Genomic DNA, 23432 nt, shown 5'->3' with positions numbered 1-23432 from the left:
ATGAGACACATATATGCGCACCACACTCCTAAAACCATCACAAGTTACAAATTCAAGCCAAAGCCGGATCCCTTAACCTTTCTTTCGTAACTCTGCCAAAAGCACTAAAGGGTCCAACATTTGACCCCCTGCTCAAAAGCCTCAGTGCCCAGTTGGTAGCAAATTGAACATACTGGAGCAAAATAATGAGGGAAAGGGATTCGGAGACCATAGATCGACTAGTTGATAAAATCTATTGTTCCACCTTTTGTCTGCCAAAGCAGAGTCTGGCCAGGCAAGAAACATCTCTTGAGACATGTCATCAGTTTAAAAATGCATCATTGGTCACTTTGGAACCTTAAGCTGGAAAGAACTAAGCATATCCTCAAATGATTCACTATACAAGGGACTACATGGATTTCCTTATCATCATCATCTTTATTTCGACAATATTGTCATAAAAGAAATCACATATTTGAACAATTAAAAATTGATGCAATACATGTAATTAGAGCAATAAATAAGAAGAAAGTACAAGTGCCCATACAACTTATCGTTATATAGCAGTCAGTAAAAAAAGATAAAAAATATAAACAAATGTCCGTATATTCCTCCTTTAGAATCTAAAGTTTGGGTGCAAGCGCCAAAGCATCTGTACAACTGTAAAAACTGGATCCAAATTCAGACAGTGTTTACATACATCCTTCTTTTGTTCCACATAGCCGCCAAACATTTTGTTACAACAAATACAATCACAGTTGAAAGATCCGTTTTGAGTATTCCATAGGCTTGCATACAGTGCGTAATCCCCAGATTTTTACATAGGGGAATGATCCAACACCTCCTGGATTTTTTATAGGCGGGGCAAAAGAACAAAACATGCATTTCATTTTCCTGCTCCGAAGAACAACCAGGGCAATTTTTTGGGGCGGACGGACACCACTTGCTCGTAAGGGCTCTAATAGGAAGGGTGCCATGTCTCCATTGAAGGTACAACTTTCTCAAAACAGCAGGACTAACATCATCTAAAACAGGCTCAAATTGATAAAAATCTTTAATCATTAGAAAGGTACCAGTTAAGGTGCCAATTTGTGCATTCGATGTAAGAGCAGTTAATTAACTTTCGTTGTACAATTTGGCCAGATACTTGCGAGGGACCTTAGTGCAGGCAGACTCCGGGTCGGACCACATTAGCGGGAGACCTATTCTCCCGAATTCCTCTCTCACATACTTCAGCCAGGGAAGTTTCCCCGCATTCGAGAGCCTTAAAACATCCGCGAGCTCTTGCCTATAGTTCTTGAGCTCAGGGTTGGACCAGAGCCTCCGCCAAAAGGTTAGTGGTTTGAGGCCCAATTATTCATCTATAGGTCTGAGGCCCAAATCAAGCCTCAGCAGCAATAGGGGTGTACTGGGGGGCAGAGCCACCAACTGTCTTAGAAATTTATTTTCCACGACGGCAATCGCGGATCCACACTGGTAACCCCAGAGTTCGCCGCCGTAGATTACTGCCCCCCGTGCCTGTAGTTTATAAATTTCAAAAGGTGGGCCAATCGGTTTAACGGAGGATTTATTTAAAAGCTTGAGGATACCCCCCGCTAATTGAGCCAACTTGAGTTGGGATTTTATTTGATGTGGGACCCAGGTCATAGTTTCATTTAAAATGAGCCCCAGATACTCAAAGGTCTGAACCCTTTCTAACCGGACTCCACCTATCATCGGATTTGGGCGTGTTGTAGCTGGTGGGTTAAAAATCATGAATTTTGTTTTAAGGGTGTTTATTTCCAGACCCCGTTCCAGACAAAATGACTCAAAGCCATCCAGCACTCGTTGGATGCCCATGGGAGACTTTGAGAGCAATAAAGTATCGTCTGCGAACATGATAGCAGAAACCCGACAACCAGCGAGTTTTGGAGCGTCGCTGTTGGATACCGCATTCAGGTGTGTGATTACCCCGTTGACGTAAAGGCAAAACAGGGTGGGTGCCAAAACACACCCCTGTCTCACCCCTCTGCCAACGGGGAATCTAGCTGACAAAGCACCATTTTTTCCACACCTGACCTGTGCCAAATTCTCCCTATGGAGTCGGATTATCATGTTCAAAAGGGGGAAAGGAATGCCCAGTTCTAGAAGCACAGTCCATAGTTTTCCATGCGGAACCAGATCGAAGGCCGCACGGAGGTCCACAAAGACAGTATATAGTCAACCGCCCTCAATCTTAACGGTTTTCCAAAAAAGCAGGGTCAGACGAAAAATCTGATCCATGGTGGATACATTTTTCCTGAACCCTGCCTAGTAAGGGCTTAAGATGGAAAACTCCTCCGTCCATTCTAAAAGGCGGTCTAAAATCAGCCTCGCGAAGATTTTTTGTGACACGTCAATGAGGCTGATAGGCCTGTAGTTGGCTGGGAGTAGAGAAGAACCCTTCTTGAAGATAGGGACTATCTCAGCTCCCAGCCAAGTACTAGGGACCCCCATACCCCTGTGGATTGCATTAAATAGAACCGTTAAATAGGGGGCCCAGAGATTTCCTTATCACTAATAAAGGCATCTGACTTCATAGCTTTGCCATGTTCAGGGACGCCATTCAAAATGCTCCTCTCCTAAACAAACAGATTCCATGTTTTTCATTCCTGGAGGATACAAATGAAAAGGGCCAAGCAAGCAATCTTTTGGCAGATAATAAATAGTTACCGCTCCTTAGGCCCACAGCCATATCTGTTCACTTGTTTCTCACATTTCCTAAAAACTAGGTTCATGGTGCACCGTTTGGTTGCCAACAATGGACTGCCTCTCTCCATGTTCCAAAAAGCTGATCTCTGCTATTTGCAGGTTGTGCAGCAAAGCAGAAAAAACACTAATTCACATTATGTTTTTGTCAGACTCTTCTGGCCGAACGTAGAGGCCTTTTAATATCTAGGGATTCAAACCTGTAAGCGTTGTTTTTAAATGCATGAACCCCACACATGTAGCATTCAATGTGGGTTTAGTTCTTGATGCATTTTGTAAAACAGGTTGAGACCAGATGTTGCTCATAACCCTCTGAGTATCATCACAATTTTTGGATAGTTGTTTTAGTGAACTTACTCTGAAACCTCTGTTTGACTATCACGTTTAGGTTGGTCGATCCTTGTGACCACGGAAACCCCCATAAATTATCCTGTGAGTCTGTTTATTATTAATGTTTGCAGAGCGCTCAAAACGCTTTATTTTTGACATACAAAGTAGCCTACACTTTAATCAATAAAAACAGTATAAATTAAAACGTATTAATTAGACTTGACATTCCAATTTGCACAGCTTCCCATGTACTCTTGAGAGCCCCATCTTAGAGACACCGCCATGACCTAAAGAAATACAGTCTGGGCCTATTGCTTCACTGGTTGCCTCTGCATCCCACACAATTTAAATTTGCTAACAATAGTATTTGTCTCGATTCAAGCTGAACTGGGAAATGACAATCACATTATATCTAATTAATTTTATTGTGTAATCTAGAATCAACATTGTAATTTTCTTTTCTTGAAGCAAGTATGGGATGTATCCTTCTTGTAAATTGTCATATTTTTAAAACAAATAGTTTTTTTTATATAGAATACTGTTTTAGTCATGCAATGGTTTTGATTAAATAAGTAAACAAATGTATTTGAAATCATATAAACAATTTTCCAAATAGATTCCCAGAATTAAAGTAGCAAAGGAGTGGGAGGATATACATTTCTCATAATGCTTTTCCCGAGTTTGTAGTTATCGCCTACCGAAACTTTTAGCTTTCTGTTGGCAACAGACCTATTAATATTATCACACTTCTCTGCTCCTGATTCAATGACTTACCTCACTATTCTTGTGTTTTCCCAACCAGAGGAGCATTTCTTTCTGACCATGTTTTGATTTGATTGTTTGTATGCTTTTACTGCTGATGTTACGACCAGGCACTGCCTGTATGACAATATACTCTTTTTCGCTCTCTGTCTCTCTGTCTCTGTCTCTCTCTCTCTCTCTCTCTCTCTCTCTCTCTCTCTCAGTAGCTACCCCTCTCTTTTCTTGCACCCCTGCCTTCCTTCCCAGTTTAATTAAAATGCTGCTCTTCCCAAGCGCCCCCTGGTCAACTTGTTCTCTGCCTGCTAATTGCCACTTTCTGTCCAATTTGGAATTAATTTTGATATTCTTTATAGAAAAAAACCATTCCAAGGGGCCATATGTGTATAGTGATGTGTACAGTATGCCATCTTACAATGGTTTTTGCCATAAACGATGGCAAACCCTAAAGAAGCACTGGGAAAGCCAATAGATGTTAGCCTCTGTGTAACAGGAAAGACCTATTGCTTTGCTAATGCTTGTTCTTACATTTCAGGAAAGTGGAGAGGGAAGGCATGTGCACGGGGATGAGGGTTTGCCGTGTATGACAGACATGTTGATGCAGTTACACCACTTAAAAGCTCTTTTTGAAACCACTATTAAAGCAGCTTCTTTCTACTCCAAGTAGCAGCCATAATCTCAAGGTCATAGTGTGAAATGGTCTATGGGCTGTAAGCTTTTTGAGACCCAAATGTTTTTGGGGGTTTGAGCAACAGTTTTTTTTTTAAGATTGACGAGGGCCTGACAACTTTCCAACAATAAAGATTTACAAAAACTATGATAAAAAAAGCAATGACAAAGTCAAAAGACTGTCTGCCAATACAAGATCTATGGGCATTGCAAGTGTTTGCTTAATTTATTATAAGTTAACGTTTTCACAAACGTTGAACTTTACTAGTCTATCTGGCGGGTGAACAACCATTACAACGCAAATTTTTCAACACACTACCTTTACAGCGAATCTATTACAACGCAAGAGCCTTTACAACGCATGCTATTACAATGCATGCCATTACAACACAGATGCTATTACAACGCATGCTGTTACAACGTAAGTATGGTTATTTTTTTTTATTTTATTGTAATATTTTTATTAAAACATTTTTGTAAATGTAATTTAAATGTTTTTAATACCCAAATAATACCTCCCAGTAGTTACATTAATTCTCCTAAACTATCTTAATTTTACATCCATCCTAGGTTTTGGTATAATAATTAATACTCCTGTAATGTTTTTAATACCCAACTAATACTCTGCAGTATTTACATTAATTCTCAAAAAATATCTAGAACTTACCCTAATTTTACATTCCCCCTAGGATTTGGAATAGTAATTAATATTCATGTATTAGTATTATTAATGAATATTCCTGAAATGATTTTAAAACCCCACTAATACTCTACAGTAGTTACATTAATTCTCCAAAACTATCTATTACTTACCTTAATTTTACATCCCCCTTTGAATTTTGAATTGTAATTAATACTCCAGCACTATTCAGAATGTATACATTTTTAATATATTGTTTTTAAATAATTTAAAAAATATATTTAAAATGTTTTTAATACACATCTAATACTCCCAAGTAGTTACATGAATTATTCTACACTATCTAGTACTTACCTTAATTTTACATCCCCCCAGGATTATTCCTACACTATCCAGCACTTACTCTATGTTAATACCACCCTGGTATTTGAATAGTAATTAATACTCATGCACTATTAAGCTGTTCCCCTACTTTTACACTCAACTGGATTTAGATTAGTAATTAATACCCCTTCACTATTCTGCATTTACACTACTTTAACACACTTCTGGACTTATAATAGTAATTAATATTATTGCACTATTCTGTAGTTAACCTAAATTAACCCTCCCCCTTTGAGTCTGAACAGTAATGCACTATCCAGCACTTACCCATTTTTAATACCACCCTGGTGTTAGAATAGTAATTAATACCCATGCACTATTTTTCTCTTACCCTAATTTTACACTCACATTGACTTAGAATAGTAATTAATACTACTACTCTATTTTTAAGTTAGACTACTTTTACACCCATCTGCAATTAGAATAGTAAATAGTACTCCTACAATTTCAAATATTTACCATATTTTTATACACATTTGGAGTTAGAATAGCAATTTAAATAACTACACTATTCAGTACTATGTCTATTTTTTAAATAAAAAGTTATTAAAATAGTAATTTTAAATCCTATACTATTTAACCCTTTCCACAAAATTACTTCATTTTTGTAATTTAATAGGAAATAAGACTCATTTTATTTTTTTAAATATAATAAAAAATGTGATAATCCTCTAAAAGTATGTTTAGTAATTTTTTAAAATAGTAACATTTTTCATTTTAATAAAAAACATGTTTTCATTAAAAAGGTTTCTTCAAAAATAATATTTTATATAAAGATGTTTTACTTTATTTTTTTAACATATTGTTGAAAAAATAGATAAGTTAAAAATATTTAAGTTAAAAATATTTAAAAAAATAAAAGAACTTATATTCTCACGCTTTTCCATTGACTTCAATGTAATGTATTGTCCTTTATTTATTTCCATTGCAGGCTATGTGTTTGCCGCATGTATCATTTTTAAGTTCAAATGAAGACTGATGCGGCACGAATCAGACGCAAAATGGAGTAGCATAGAGGTAAGTTCATTATTTAGAAAATATTCACATGATTGCATTATTAATAGTACTTTATTTAAAATATTTATTAAAAATAAAAATGGAATGCGAGATTGTTTTACTTATATTTTATTCCCAAAAATTATTTTGTAATAAACAAAAATGTATTTGATTTTTTTTAAAAAATTGAAAAAATATTTATATATTAAAAAAATTATAAATTAATGTTTTAATAAATATATTATTAATAATAGTAAATGGAAAATAAATAGTCCTTTTTTTTTCTTCATAGCTCCGGATGACGTACACACGTAGACTTGCTTCATCGCGGCCATTTTGTGGAGCGTCGATGGACAGAGCAGAAGCATGTAGACCTGCGCTCAGGCAGGAAACTTTTATAACTTTATTTACAATTAGATTGTTGTTTATAGATATATATATATCAAGGAGAGAATAGGGAGGAATAGTTTAGATATATATTTATGCTATTATCACTCTTTTATCATGTTGCCGGTCGTGTTGATAGAGTATGCCGTTGTCGGGTCACCTGTTATTAGTTTTAAAAATGATATTGTTATTTGAAAATATAAGTAATGTTTATAGTACAGTAAAAAAGTACATTTGAATGTGTTTTTTGAAAAGACCGGACCAAGAAGAAGCTCGATTTCGAAGGATTGGATTTATTTTTGGGAAATATCTTTGTTTTTGGAAAAAAAAAATTGGATCCGAGAAAGCTGTGTATTTTTTGGGGGGTTTCTTCGGATTGTAGTTTTTGAAAATTTGGATTGTTAAGAGAAGAAAGAAGATGGATCAATGTTTCTTTTGGAGTTAGACTTCGCGATCGTTTGGATTTGGAGAAGATTTTTTATTGGGATTACTGTGAATCGATCTTTTTCATCAAACCTTTTTTAATTTGGAATGGAATACCAAGTTTGGAGAACTTTTTTTTGTTTTTTTTATGAAGAATGCTTATTTCCATTGAAGCATTCCTTATTGTTTTTTTTGTCTGGGCTGAATTTCATTATGGATTAAAAATAGCTTGTATTTGGTTTGGATTTACAAAGAAAAAAAAGAAAAAAGAAGACATCTAAGGTAAGGTGACCCGACTTTTTAATTTGTAAAAATTGTTTTTGAAAAATGTCAATTTAATTGAATTGTTTAAATATTTTAGGGCAAAACAGGAAAGTAATGGTGTAGGTAGAGTTAATAATGTAGTATGTGAGCAACATTATCCAGGTAGTCTAAAGCCACACACAATGAAAATTGTTTTAAGGTACCCAACAGTCTTTCAGACATTTCTTTTGTTCTTTTAGAAATGCGTGGGTTTAGACTACCTGTTAATGCTTGTGACATTCTCATTTCTTGGAAACTTTGCTCCTTCCTCAAAGTTTCCAAAAAATGATAAAAGTTTGGGTGAGGTTTTCCAATTGTGTGGTTGAAGGAGTTGTGCTATCCCTCTATGGCATTGTTTGTCTTTGCTCCTCCTTCTAAGCAGCTCGTGTAGCAGTTCCACAACTCCACATGGAAACGTGGCTTCCTCCTGCGACTGACCTGCTTAGATGCCCAATCCATGTGTCCTCAAAATAATTTAGTAAGGGTGCCAATTTTTCCTCATTTGTTGTGTAAAATTCTGATTCAGTAATTGCAGTGTAGTACTCATCTACACTATCAGGAGGAACAAAGCAAAGTGCAGTTAGTTTTTTTAATTCGAATTGCAGTTTGCTATCTGATTCATAATCCACAACTAGGGATGTTTTTTGTATTTTACGCCAAAATGCCTGGGAAAAATGAAAAAAAATCCCTGAATTTGGGTATCCGTGTACGTTTTTTTTTTGTTGTTTTTTTTATATAGACCTTTATTACATTGTTCCACAATACACAGCTTTCAGCCTACAATCCTTTGGGCCGGCCGCACGTTGCTTATAGTTATGCATTGTTTCCTAAAGTACACAGCCCAGTGCCGTCAACCCGGGGGTACGGCGGCGTCATAAAGTGCATGTGCATGTGGATAGAGTTTGAAGGCAGGATTGTGAAGGTCTGGTTTTTCTTTTTTAAAGCCATAAACAAAGTGTACGTTTCAAAATCTCTTTGGTAAATGAAAGGCGTTAACAGAACAAACCCCCCTAACACGGTCATCGAGTTTAAGCACAGTCAAGTCTACTACTGTTCCGGTGACACGTTGACAGCACATCATATGCAAGTACATAGAGCCATAGAGTCGTTAAGGTCCTTATATATCCTCTGAGCTGGTTTGCGTGGTGGGTGGAGGCTCGCAAATGTTCCCCCTGAAGTCATATTTCCACCCATTTTCGGGGGCACCCTCTTGCTACATACACGGTCTTTTCCTGCAGCATACACCAGTCCATGTCACTTTGCCAGTCCGTCAGTTTTGGTGGATTAGGGTTTCCCCACAGTCTGGCAATGTTCCTTTTCGCCACCATCGTCCAAGCGTCACCCAAAGTCTCCCCTTCGGTGACAGGTCAGTTGGCTCCCAAATATTGAGGAGACACCTCCTGGCCTCTGGACGAATCGCCACCTCCCATACCTCCTGCATACACTGCACCACCCCTCTCCAGTACTTTTGTATCTTCGGGCAGCCCCATAGTATATGAAAAAAGGTACCTGTGCCACCACATTCCCTCTTGCAGAGCCCATTTCCCTCCCTCCCCATCAATTGTAACCTTGTACATGAGATATATATTCTATGTAGTATCTTCAGTTGGACTAGTCGCAATCGGGCCGATATCGCGACCTCCCGTGGGGAGGCTAAAGCATACAACCATTCTTCTTCATCTATTTCCAACCCATCGGCAACCCATTTCTCTTTAAGGGGAAGGAGCATGTCTGGGGGGTTATTAATTAGTTTTTTGTATGTGAGAGATATGACGTGTTCTGTCATGTATCCATCAAGTAATCTGTCTTCGGGCGGGGAGGTTTTTGGTAGTTTAGTCTCTGGTGGGATATTCGCCTGTAGGGAGTGCCGCACCTGCATGTACCTAAAGTATTCATTTTGTGCCAGTTCGTACGTGTCCTGTAAGTGGGCGAATGTGTGGATCCCTTTAGGGCCCCAGATATCCTTAATTTGGGAGATTCCGATCAAGTCCCAGTTCCGGAACCCCTTGGTGCGTCCCAGGTTACCTAGTTGTTCGGAGGCCCTAAGCGGCGTGGCCATTGTGAGGACTCCGGACCAGCCGAGTTTCCTCTGAGCAATGTGCCATATCTGCACAGAGTGTTGTGTAGGTCCGGTGAGTCGGCGTGCGCCCAGCTTAAAGTAGAGTGCTATCTTATAGTTCCCCCCCGGGAGCAGCCATCTGTCCATTCCGTAGGCGGGATCATTACCGTCGCCATACGTCCCCTGATTAATCGCTGAGAGGTGGGCTGCCCAATAATATTTACGAATGTCTGGGAGGGCTATTCCACCGTCATACCCCCCCAGCATTAGTTTGTTCAATGCAATTCGGGGCGACCCGGCCCACAGGAGGTCGCGCTGCGCCGCCTCAATTGCTGTAAAGTAGGTGTTGGGTACCAGGTCCGGGTAATTTTGTAAGGCATAGAGAAACCGTGGCAGCGCCATCATCTTAAATAGGGCTGCTCGGCCCAATAGTGACAGCGGGAGGTGCTGCCAGGTTTTGGCCTCTCTTTGAAGCCGGCTTAATGGTGGATGAAGGTTTCGTTCATACATTAGAGCCTTATTCGTGGTGCTGAATACTCCCAGGTACTTGAACCCGTCCTCCGCCACTGTGAAAGGGCATGTGTCAGGGAGCCTAGGGGGGTCGCCACGTAGGACGTAGAGATACGATTTGCTCCAGTTGATGCGAAAGCCAGAGTTACGACCGAAGCTTGCGAATATGTCAAGTGCCGCCAGTATCGACCTGTGCGGCTTGCATAGGTACAGAAGGATGTCGTCGGCGTAGAGGGATATTTTGTCTTCCCACCCTCCCGCCCATACTATACCTTTCAAGTAAACGTCCTGCCTTATCCAGGCCGCCAGCGGCTCGAGGGAGAGGGTGAATAGAAGGGGGGAGAGGGGGCAACCCTGTCTCGTCCCTCTCTCTAAGGTGAAAACCTCAGACACCTTGTTGTTCACCAGTACCTGTGCCAGGGGTTCCGTATAGAGAAGACGAACCCAAGTGATAAAATTAGGTCCAAAGCCCAATTTACGTAGGACTGCGAACATGTATGGCCACTCTAAGGTGTCGAATGCCATGGTGGCATCTAGGGAGACCACCACCGCGTCCTCCTGTAGCCTGTGACGTTGCCCCAGTACCCCGTGTAGACGTCAAATGTTAAGTGCCGTGTTGCGGTGGGGCATGAACCCTGATTGGTCAGGGTGGACCAGTGTAGGCAGTACCGAGTGGAGCCTATTGGCAAGTGTTTTCGCCAATATTTTGGGCTCCGCATTCAGTAGCAAAATTGGTCTATATGACGCACATGCTTCTTTGGGTTTCCCTTCTTTAGGTATCGCCACTATGGTCGCTATGCGCTGGTCCCGTGGCAACACCCCTGTCTCCCTGCTCCTGTCGAACATGAGTTTCAGATGTTTACTGATGACGTCCGGTTTCAGCTTGTAGAGCTCTATTGGGAGGCCATTGGGTCCCAGGGCCTTACCAGGGCGAAGTTCTACTATTGCACGCTGTATTTCGGCCTCAGTAAGTGGGTTATTAATGGCTTCCCGATCGTCATCTGATAGGGAAGGCATTCGGATATCCGTAAGGAGGTCTATAGAGTCCTCCTCCGGGCGGTCCGACTCTCGCCTGTAGACCTGTTGGTAGTGTCTCGCAAAATCCTCAACTAACTACGATCCCAGATGTCGTACTTATTTCTGGCACCACCTTCCTGGCCTGCTGTTTTTTATCGAGCCAGGCTATGAGTTTTCCAGCTTTGTCGCCCTGATCATATAGTCTACCCATCTTGTGTCGGGCCACAGTCTGGGACTCCTGAGTAACCAGTGCCCTGTACTCTGCTACCTTAATCTGCAGTTTGTGGCGCACTTTCTTGGCCCCTGTGTCTAGCGCTTCCTTCTCTAGATCCTTTAGATCCGCCTCGATTGATGTGATCTGGCTCCGTTGTTCTTTCCGCCTGACTGAGATAGCTGAAAGCGCCTCCCCCCTAACCACGGTTTTGAAGGCCTCCCACAAGGTGACAGGGGAGTCCACTGAGCCAACATTGTCGTCGAAGTACTGAGTAATTGATTCGGAAAGCTTCCTCCTAGTGTCTTCGTTTTTTAAATGCCAGGCGTTTATCGGCGCTACGCAGCCCTCACGTCTAGTTCCGAACGTTATGTGCGTAAAGACCGGCGAGTGGTCTGAAATGCCACGAGTTAGGAGTGATGCTTCCTGTATTGTAATGTCGTGATGTAGCAAAGTAAGTATGTAATCTAGGCGTGAAAATGAATGATGTGGCTCAGAGAAGAAGGTGAAGTGACTATCTGTGGGGTGGAGCAGGCGCCAGACGTCCACGAGCCCAAAGGCCTCAAGAAAGTCCGCCAGCCACTTCTGCCCCTGGGGCAAGTCTCGGGGGGGTCGTCTGTCCAGGGTCCCCGACACTACTGCGTTAAAGTCCCCTCCCAGAACCAACTGACCGTCGGGGAGGGAGAGCAATAGTTTACCCAGGTCCGCGTAGGCCCGAGTTTGGAGGCCAGGCGGAACATAGACAGAGAGTAGGTTAAGTGTGCGGCCCTCCTACCGTCCAGATATAGCAGCAAAGAGGCCCTGCGGGTCAGATTCGGTTCGATCTATGTGGAGGGGCAGTGAGCGACGCAGGAGGATCCCCACCCCCCTAGAGCCGGAGGTGAAGCCGAAGTGGGCCACAAGAGTGTAGCTCCACCTATTGAGGGCCTGACATGCATTCCTCAGCAAGTGCGTTTCTTGCAGCAGTACTGCGTCCGGCTGGTGTCTCTTAATGAACTGTAGGACTATAGTGCATTTACGTCTGTCCCCCAACCCATTAACATTCCAGCTCAGAATTTTCAGACTCTTCTTCCATCTCTTAGCCATATCCGTTGCTTTGCAAGGTGTCCCGCCTCAGCACCCCGGCACCATCATAGACTCTATGTAAACACATTCTGTGTGACCGTAAAAAAAAAAACCCAACTCCCCGTCCCTCCCTGGTTCCCACCCGGCCGATGTATGCAGTGCAAGCGTTCCAGGTTATCTCTAACAATTGTCTCCTCCCTCCCCATCCCTCAACTGCTCTCCACATCTCTCCCCCTCTGCAAAAACAAGCCCCCCCTCCCTGCTCCCTGCTCCGTGGGTTCCAAACTACCCACCACCCCAATTAGCAGAGCGCCTGTCGCCCAACCCCTACCCCGGGGAGGGAAACCCCCAACCGAGGAAACTCTACTTGGGAGCTACGTGGGCCAGCCCCGTCCCTGGCCGCCCGCCCAAAGTGCCCAATTTTGCTAGATCCCTCAGGTCAATAGTGCATTAGATAAACAATTAGCCCGGTCCTAGAGACCCGGATGGCAAGTACACTGCCCTCTTGGAGCAGCCACGTCTTACATTAGGAGCAACGTATACATTACTGTTCGGTGGCTTCTTGTTCGACTGTTCGTGTCCTTATCTCGCTGTGTTGTCTCTGGCTGAGTCCCAGCGGGGACTATTCGACCTCGAACGCCAGGATCGTTGGCTCTGCTTATCACCTTCCGCTCTTCCCGTTGCAGATCCCGGAGAGGGGTTCCCAGTTTCCCGCCATTGACCGCCATCTTGCATCGGTCGGGCCTCAGTCTCCGTTGTGTCCAGACATTCCTGTACTGCCGCTGGCGAAGTGAAGAAGTGGGATCTGCCTCCTGAGATGATTTTCAGTTTCGCAGGGAAAAACATCATGTACCGAATCCCACGTTCTCGGAGCGTCGCGTTAACCCCTTGAAAGGAGCGCCTCTCCTGTTGGACTTGAAACGTGAAATCCGGGAAGAAGCGAACTGTGGCCCCCTCGTATAGTAGATCACCTTGTTGTCTAGCAGCCTGGAGGATTGCATCACGGTCTCGATAGTTAAGTATTTTTGCAATAATTGTCCTTGGTGGGGCCCCCGGTTTGGGTTTCGGGATCGGAGCTCTGTGAGCCCGTTCGATGGTAAAGATCTTTGATAGTCTCTTGGGCTTCAGGTGGCGGAGGATCAAATCCTCAAGGAAGAACTCCATACTGTCCCCCTCAAGTCCTTCCGATACACCTACCACGCGTATGTTGCTCCTCCGGGCCCTACCTTCCTGGTCCTCAAGCTGTAGGGCCATCTGCCTGTGTTGGTGTACGAGCTCGTTGACTCTGCCCTCGAGCCGCTTCTCAGATTCCTGCAGGGCCTTAATGTCCACTTCGTTGGTTTTGGACCTGTCCGTGGTTTTCCCCAGGTCGGCCCGGAGCAAATTTACCTCAATCCTGATTTTGTCCATTTTCGTCTCAAGACTGGTGCCAAGGGTCTGGATTGCAGCCATTTTGGAGGCCAGGGAGGGTTCCGCCTGATCTTTGCCATCCTTAGCCGCTCCACCGGGCTGCGTCGACGTTCTGGACACTGCATAGTTGTCCAGCTTGTTGGTCTGGGTCACAGGTCCCCCTTTGGGCCGCATGTTGGATCTGGTGCTCCTGGGACCGGATATTTCTCCGCCCGCCCTTATTCTGGAAAGTCTGCGGGTCAACGCCGACACCGGCCTCCCCCCTCCGTCCGGAGCGCAGCAGCCAACGTCACCTGTCTTTCCCAGGATATCACTCGGAGCCAGGGCCCCCCCGGGAGTTCCTGCAGTGTGCGCCGTGGTGTATCAGACGTGTTTGGTGACGTAACGGGGTCTACGACCCTCACCCACTGCCGTTGTTGGGTCTTGCTACACCAGCAGGTCCTCCAATTCTCAGATCGCCGCCGTCACCGTGCACGTGTCAAGGCCCCGACAGCCAGCCCACCCCCGGGGGCGCCGCCGGGCAGTCCGTCTCCTCCTCTCGCTCAAGCGGCAGTTGCACAGGGAGATGGCCACTCACTCCGTTCCTCCCCCTGGGTCTCCGTCCGATCAGTGTCAGTAAGGCCGGTCTGCAGGCCCTCCTCAGCTGTAGTTGTCGGTATTCAGTCCCGTTACCACAGTGTCCAGGCAGCGGTCCTCTAGCGCTGTGGGCGTGGCCACGCCCTCCGCCGAGTCCGCGCCAACCAGGCCGCGTCGCGCAGTAGGCCGCAGACCGGGACCTCGATTGTGGCTGCAGGCTGCTCTGGGGCTCTAGGCGTGAGCTGTCGGTCAGCCGCCGAAAGTCGCGGTCACAGTGCAGGCCTTCCCGTGGGTCTCCGGACTCCGTTTTCACGCTCCGAGTGAGCACTGAGTCTGAGGGAGCTGGGGGCCGTCAGGGCAAAGCCCCCCAGCTAGGATATTGTGCAGATGTGCAGGGGACAACAACGGTCACGGCGGAGCTCGGGATTTAGGCGGCCATTTCCTACGGCGCCTGGCCACGCCCCCTCCGTGTACGTTTTTGTAATAACATTTATCATTGCAAATTCAAAATCGTTTATTATGTTTGATGTTTTTGAATTAATCACTGTCAAAAGTTCAGTTTACGTTGTGGATTGTTTGTCAGGTAGCAAACTGTAGACTAAGGGGACTACTGTGTTGTTAATTTTTGCATGAATAGTGTAAATTTGAGTGAATGGATGGGGCGTGTTTTTAAATGTCCCATCCATCATCCAAATGTCACTATTCTCTAACTTGGCTAGATTACGGGGAGTGCTGAAGATAATAATTCTTTTTTGAGGGTTTTTGTTACCATGCAGGATGAAAGGTTCATTAGATATAGAAAGAGAGAGTTCAGGGGGAATTTGAATATCAGAATAGGTTTGTGGTGTAATTCTTTGTGGGTTACTTGCCTTTTTTTTCTTTGAATTATTCTTCTCAGATTAGGTATGATTGGCATACTACTAGCAACATGACTAGGGACATGCTGAGCAACCTCCCTTAAAATTGAACCAGAAGAGTCATTGGAGGTGCTTGCAATATCCTTCATTTCGTTAATTGTTTCTCTTACCTCTATATCCATTGCAGAGGCAGAGTGGTTATGTTCAGATGCTTTAACAACTGTGTCACCCAGAGTAACCGCTCTGCCTTTGCATTGGCTTGAGTAATATTGCACGCACCTCCAATGTCTTCTTGGTTCTGTAATTCGCTCCTTGCAATATATGTACCCTGCATGTTTCAACAGTCGGTTTCCTTTGCTTGAAGTTATATATTTGGCTGTTTTATCTGTGGACATTATCTGAAATTTAAAAAAAAGTTTTTTTAGAAAATATTAGTAGTTTAAAGGTTTTGTTTTATAAAATAGACAATTTTACTCCTTCCTTGACTATACTAATCTTTTTCTACTTCCTCACTCCCCTTACAGATAGAAAAGTAATTCATACTCTTAAAGTATCCAGTACTTACCCTACATCAGTACCCCTCCTGTAGTTAGAATAGTAAGTAATACACCTGCACTATCCAGCAGTTACCCTACTTCTACAACCCTCTGGAGTTAGAATAGTAAATAATACCCCTGCACTCTCCAGCACTTACCCTACTTCAACACCCCTCTGGAGTAGGAATTGTAATTAATACACCTGCACTATCTAGCACTTACACTAATTCAACACCACGTTGGAGTTAGAATAGTAAGTAATACACCTGCATTATCCATTACTTACCTTACTTCAACACCCCATTGCATTTAGAATAGTAAGTAATACACCTGCACTATCCAGCACTTACCCTACTTCAACACCCCCCTGGAGTAGGAATAGTAATTAATACACTTGCACTATCCAGCACTTACCCTACTTCAACACCATCATGGAGTTAGAATAGTAAGTAATACACCTGCACTATCCAGCACTTACCCTACATCAACACACCTCTGGAGTTAGAATAGAAAGTAATACACCTGTACTATCCAGCACTTACCCTACTTCTTCACCCCTCCGGAGTTAGAATAGTAAGTAATACACCTGCACTATCCAGCACTTACCCTATTTAAACACCTCCCCCCCCCCTGGCGTAAGAATAGTAAGTAATACACCTGCACTATACAGCACTTACCCTACTTCAACACCCCCCTGGAGTAGGAATTGTAATTAATACACCTGCACTATCCAACATTTATACTAATTTAACACCAAGTTGGAGTTAGAATAGTAAGTAATACATCTGCACTATCCAGCACTTATCTTACTTCAACACCCCACTGTATTTAGAATAGTAAGTAATACTACACCTGCACTATCCAGCACTTACCCTACTTCAACACCCCCCTGGAGTAGGAATAGTAATTAATACACTTGCACTATCCAGCACTTACCCTACTTCAACACCACCATGGAGTTAGAATAGTAAGTAATACACCTGCACTATCCAGCACGTACCCTACATCAACACCCCTCTGGAGTTAAAATAGTAAGTAATACACCTGTACTATCCAGCACTTACCCTACTTCTACACCCCACTGGAGTTAGAATAGTAGGTTATACAACTGCACTATCCAGCAGTTACCCTACTTCTACACCCCTCTGGAGTTAAAATAGTAAGTAATGCACCCACACTATCCAGCACTTATCCTACATCAACACCCCACTGGATTTAGAATAGTAATTAATACACCTGCACTATCCAGCACTTACCCTACTTCAACACCCCCCTGGAGTAGTAATATTAATTAATACACTTGCACTATCCAGCACTTACCCTACTTCAACACCCCCCTGGAGTAGGAATAGTAATACATACACTTGCACTGTCAGCACTTACCCTACTTCAACCCCACCATGGAGTTAGAATAGTAAGTAATACACCCGCACTATCCAGCACTTACCCTACATTAACACCCCACTGGAGTTAGAATAGTAAGTAATATACCTGCACTATCCAGCACTTACACTACTTCAACACCCCTCTGGAGTTAGAATAGTAATTAATACACCTGCACTATCCAGCACTTACCCTACTTCAACACCCCCCTGGAGTAGTAATATTAATTAATATACTTGCACTATCCAGCACTTACCCTACTTCAACACCCCCCTGGAGTAGGAATTGTAATTAATACATTTGCACTATCCTGCACTTACCCTACTTCAACACCACCTTGGAGTGGGAATAGTAATTAATACAGCTGCACTATCCATCACTTACCCTGCTTCAACACCCCCTTGGAGTAGGAATAGGAATTAATACACCTGCACTATCCAGCACTTACCCTAATTCAACACCACGTTGGAGTTACAATAGTAAGTAATACACCTGCACTATCCAGCACTTACATTACTTTAATACCCCGTGGGGGTTAGATTAGTAATTAATACTTCTGCACAATCCAGCACTTACACAATTTTTACATTCCCTTTTTTTGTTGGATAGTAATTAGTACTTCTACACTATCAAGCACTTTCAAATGTATTTCCTGTTTACCTTTTTATAACTTTATTGCTTGTTCCTGTAGATGTACTTTGTTGATCCTCTTGTTGCTTTGTTGTTCTTTGAATTCGTTTAGCTGTTTCAAATGTAAAAAGTAAATGTAAGTTTTGTGAGCTTTTATTTTGCGAGGTAACTCTATGAGGAGTTAAGAGAGGTTAATTGATTTATTTCTATATTTTATATTAGTATTTACCTTTTGTTTACTTTGGAAGAATTGTGGATGTTTTCATATTTAGAAGAAGATGGTCTTCAGCTGGTTTTTGGTTTCCCTTTTTCAAAGTTGCCATTTCTTTGAAGATATCTGTTTTGGGATATAGGTGTGAAAAACTGTTCATTTTCTAATTATTTAAACTCTATTCGATGGTAAAAAAATATTTGCGTTAGTTCATGGATATTCTGAGTTCAGATATTGTGACATAAAATTGAATATCATTGATTTCTTCCACTTTTATGATGCTATCATTTTTAAGCAGATGCTAAATTATTTTAGCAAATATAAAAAGTGGTTTAAAAAACATACATTGCTTTTTCGAATTATTTATTCGCTGTTCACTTTCTTTACCTTTCAAAGAGATGTCTTTATAAATTGTTCGTGTCCTTTCTTTTTTAGTAAGCTGAAAATTCGAAAACGTAATACGGTTTAGCTTTGTAAATATTTTAACGTTTTTATTAGACAATTATAGTCATGGCTTTATTATTTACATTTTTTTTAAAAAGCGTTTTTCCCAGAGTTTCTGAAAATAATACAAACGTGCTTCATATAATTGCTTTCATTGATTATTTTTAAAATGAAATAATCATTTTGTGTGACATAGTACTTTAAATCTTTCTTCAGTTTAAAATGTACTTACTAATAATATCGGTAATGGATTGTCAATATTTTCTTCTTTGTTGTTTCTATTCTCGAGTGTTTTGAAAACTGTAAAAAATAATTAATCTATTTTTAAAAATTATAGAAAGTTAACTTATTTAAATATATTATTTTTACTTCTATGTGTTATACTTACTTGAATTTTGGAGAGTTGAAATATTGTATTTGTTGAGTACTGGTTTTTCTGTAAATGTAGGAGTGTGCGGAAAATCCTTGAGCACTGGCTTCAAAATGGTGTCTTACAGTTATTTATAGCTTTTTGTGTGTTTCACTATAATTTTAGTTAAAAGTGTCGTTTTTGTTTGTGTTTTTTACTGATTCGTTTGATGTGAGAACTTATATTTTAAATGTAATCCTTTAAAGTTACTGTTTATTCTCTTCGACTGTGTTTACTCCTCCATTTTGTTTTCTGTGGCTTAGGCCCCCATTAGGATGGCGGGCGGACTTTGCCCGCCCGCCACCCTTGCGGAAAACGGGACCGCCAGCCTCAAGGGTGGGGGTCCCGAGGTTAGCATTAGGATGAGCCCCTCATTTCTAATATTGTGGCGGGCGGTGCATGCATTTGCATACACGAAGCGGCAGGCACTGCGCGGTGCCTGCTGCTTCGTGTATGCAAATGTTGGGGGGTACCACAGGTACCCCCGTGTGCACCCACCACCCCCCCTTCACTCTGGGGGCCCGCATGCCTTTGCGTGGCGGCATCGCCGCCTTGGAAAGGCATCTGAATTGGCCCATCGTAAAATAGCTGGCGGTGTCTATTAGACACTGCCACCATATTAATCCTTTTCCGCCCCGGCTGCAAGGCGACCGGGGTGGAAAAGCGGCGGACGGTCTTTCCGTCTGCCGCGGTTCCCCCGCCATACTAATATGGCGGGGGGAATTCACTTGCGGATGTCGGGCGGATTGCCCCCGTCAGGCCGGCGGTGGCTACCGCCAGCCTGGCGGGAGCAATCCGCCCGACATCCTAATGGGCCCCTTAGTGTTCTCTTCATGAAAACTGTAGTAGGACTTGTTCTTCATGTATTTTTTAAAATGGCGGCTCTTTTTACGCTTTAATCTGTTTTTTATTGTTAATTTTGGTAAATTTGAATTATTTCTGTTTCTATATTAATTGTAATTCTGTTTGTTACTCGATTAATACTAGAGTATTAATTTTAATACCCGAGTATTATTTTTGGGGGAAAAAGAACATGTTTTCATAATTACGTGTCTAGTTGCATTACATTTTTTAATACACTTCCCCACCCAAAACCCCTATTTTCCCTGCATCCTGTCCCAGGAGTTATTTTACAAAATTATTAAAAATATATATTTTCTTATGCGTTGTAATGGTATGCGTAGTATTGTTTTTCGTTGTAATGGTACTTTTAATGGTTTTAAATTGCATCGCGTAGTAATGGTATGCGTTGTAGAGTACATGTTCCCTGTATTGAAACCAAAATGAAACCCCAGAAGTTATTTACAATAAATAGTTTCTGTCACACCAGATTTTTGTTTTTATTGTTGCTTGGAAAAATTCTCATTGAGTAAGAGGTTTGTTTGATCTAGGGCAGACAGGGTAATAATGTATTCTAGGGTATATGCAGGGTTATGTATGATTTAGATTGCTCAAATATAGTTGTTTTTCACCACTATCTTCATTTACTTTGATGCCCTGTCATCATAGCATAGTGTGTCCATTTCTACCTGCTTGAGTAGTCCTAAATAAAGAACCTCAAGTATTTTATTTATATATACATATCTATGTAATAATGAGTGAGAAAACTTGCAGTTCATCTATTTTTTAGTTGGAATGTGCAAATTGCTTTAATGTTTGCGAATTTAGACAAGTCCCATCATGCTCTTTTAAATAGTAAATGTAGTCATTACGAGTTGAATATTGAGGGTGAATCTAGATATTCCCTCTCCCTGAAGAGAAATGTATAATTTTAATATTCTTTTTCAGTTGTCTTTATTGTAGCATATGGTATTTGTCACAAGCATGTTAAGTCTGAGATCTGGTGGTGTATTCTGTCTTTGCTGACTCAATGGGATACAAGCTAGTATTACTGCTGAGTTCTATACAGTGTTCATGTGTAAAGATTATATTGGTATATTGTGCTATCTGATATGTACTATATGCAGAAACATTTCATAAGAAATGGGGTGTTATTATATCTTTCCAGTGTTGTTGAAATCTGCTCCGCCTTGAAGATGGAAGGGTTCAATAAAGTTAACTCAATGGCAGACCTTGAAGGCTATTCTTTCTGTGCTGATGAGAATTGTAAAGATGTACTAGCTTTTCCTCCAAATCTCAAAGATGAACTTGCTAATATGGAATTGTTTACAAACTACAAACTTATATTTCAGGTTGGTATTCTACAACATAGGTTATTCAGTAGACAGTTATAATTTGACACAGGACATTCAAAATACTGTATGCATGCACTTTGTTATTGTTTTTATGTGGGTAGGTTTTCAAAAAGAAATGCATTATAAACAAATCATACATGTTTATTAAACCCTGCCCAGTGTTCAGTTTTGAAAACCAAATGGTCCTACCAGTTTTCAAACATTTACGCTTTAACGAAAAGCTGCCCACATCACATCACATATCTTGTTGCATACTCCACAACCATGTTCAATGGCCTTCACCCTACTAAACAGCAATGTACATGCCCATCACCCTAAATCTTGTAGTTAATGAAAGACATACTGTTTTAGAATACCAGAAAGCATAAGTGATCATTTAATTTTGGCTTTTGAATTTCTAACATCATAGGGCAAACCATCAGTGTTAGCACAAGAAATTTAAAAATACATTAAAGAAGGCCCCTTTTTGGTCAAAGCATGCCATTTCGTCTATACCAGTCTGATTGAGGATTTTAATGCTTCCCATTGAATAGTCTACTACAAAAACATGGTTTATGACTTTTTCATGTCTATGATCTACTTGCTGATAACTGGGCGTAGTTTGCTTAGTAGAACTATGCGTAGCTACACGAACTGCGTAGTGCGGTAGGGAAAATGCTGTTCGCACTGATTGCACAGTGCAAATGGCATCTTGCACAGTGAAAGCGGTCGTTTTCTGCTGCTTAAGTAGATTTGTACTCGAGCGGCAACTTTCTCAATGGGGATTGGTAGTTTCTCATCGCGAGTGGTCGCGAGCATACGCGACCACTCGCAATGAGAAACCTGACCTCCCGCGTTGAGAATCTCGCCGGGAGGTTTATTATCCACGTTCGCGATCGGCAACTTGATGTTGCTTATCGCGAAAGAGGAAAAAGTCTCGACGGGATGTTGATTTTGCTCGCTCGCTACATGTTTTTGCACTGTGCTACGTGCAATTCGCGCAGTGCATAGTAGCGCAAACTACGCATGCTCCGCGAGCATAGTGTAGTCCTACACCCAGGGTTAAACTAAAACTGGCCAATAGGGAAAAAAACGTGTACAGAGAAGTATTGGGAAATTAAATTGAATAGTCTTGTATATAAGAATTTTAAGAGGTTTAGCGTCAGAATGATTAGAATGTATTGAGCTATTTACTTGCATGGGCATGAGGGATAGCTTAGGAAGCATCAATTGTGAAATGTTAAGAAAAACATTTTAGCTGCCCTTACATAGACCATAAAAGTTACACTACAGTGAAAATCAGGTTGAGACAAGAGTGAAGTGTTTACTAACTTCAACAAGATCCATACTGAAAGATAATCAGATGAGGATTTCAACAATAATCATGATTACTAAACTAATTAAATTAAGGGAATTCTGGAGTTTCAGTGATAACCTGTCGATTAGATGGGGTACAAATGTCTCCTCTGTAGTGATTCCTCGCTCCCCACACCCTCCTCCATTTCCCGGGGCACCCTCTGGCCACATAAACCGACTTCTTTCTATACATACTCCAATCTAGGGCTTCCTCCCATTTCCTTATTTGGCGCAGCTGTGATGCTCCCCACTGCTGCGCAATATTTCTTTTCGCAACCATAAATGCCAGAGTTACCCATTGCGTAGTGCTGGTGTTCAGATCTGTGGGTTCCCAGACGTTAAGGATACACCTCTGCGCCTCTGGTTGCAAGTTTACCCCCAACACTTCCCGCAAAATTGTATGCATGTCTCTCCAGCATAAATGTATATAGTGACAGTCCCACAATATGTGGAGGAATGTCCCTGGCTCTCCACAACCCCTTTTACACTCTCCACTCTCTGCCTTTCCCATCTGGACCAGACGAGGCCCTGTCACATATATTCTGTGCAGTATTTTGAGCTGCACTAACCGCAATCGGGCCTGTATTGCAATTTCCCGTGGGGATGATATCGCCACCTGCCAGTCATCCTCATCAAATTCCAATCCATCAGTATTCCATTTCCTTGTGAGGACCTGTAGTGGATCCGCCATATTATTAATGAGCTTCTTACATATGAGGGAGATGTTTTTTTCAGGGAGGGTGCCCATCTAATATTCTATCCTCCAGGAAGGAGGCCTCCAGGGGCGTAGCACCCCTCGGTATCTGGGAGAGGAGAGCGTGCCAGATCTGGAGATATCGATAATACTCTGGGGTCGATTCCGATTCGGAAAAAAAACGTCCGTACGATTTGTATCCAGAGCCCTCTCCGTACGAATCGTACCCGTCCGTCCGAGCCGTACCCCATGCACAATCGGTGTACGAGCCGTACACCCATCGTACAATGGGG

The 23432-nt window shown here is 42.2% G+C and overlaps 1 protein-coding gene across 2 annotated transcripts in view; it reads left to right on the top strand.

The window, feature by feature from the left end:
- NSUN7 (NOP2/Sun RNA methyltransferase family member 7) overlaps window positions 1-23432 on the top strand; it is a 972952-nt gene that overhangs the window by 564324 nt on the left and 385196 nt on the right. For both annotated transcript variants that reach the window (XM_078678273.1, XM_078678274.1), the window contains one exon: window positions 20924-21107. In XM_078678273.1, coding sequence (XP_078534399.1) covers window positions 20924-21107 — 184 coding nt within the window. The remainder of the gene's footprint in view (window positions 1-20923; window positions 21108-23432) is intronic.

Source organism: Lissotriton helveticus, chromosome 2_2 (assembly GCF_964261635.1).
Source record: "Lissotriton helveticus chromosome 2_2, aLisHel1.1, whole genome shotgun sequence".
Classification (NCBI taxonomy): domain Eukaryota; kingdom Metazoa; phylum Chordata; class Amphibia; order Caudata; family Salamandridae; genus Lissotriton; species Lissotriton helveticus.
This window is presented reverse-complemented; position numbering and strand designations above follow the sequence as displayed.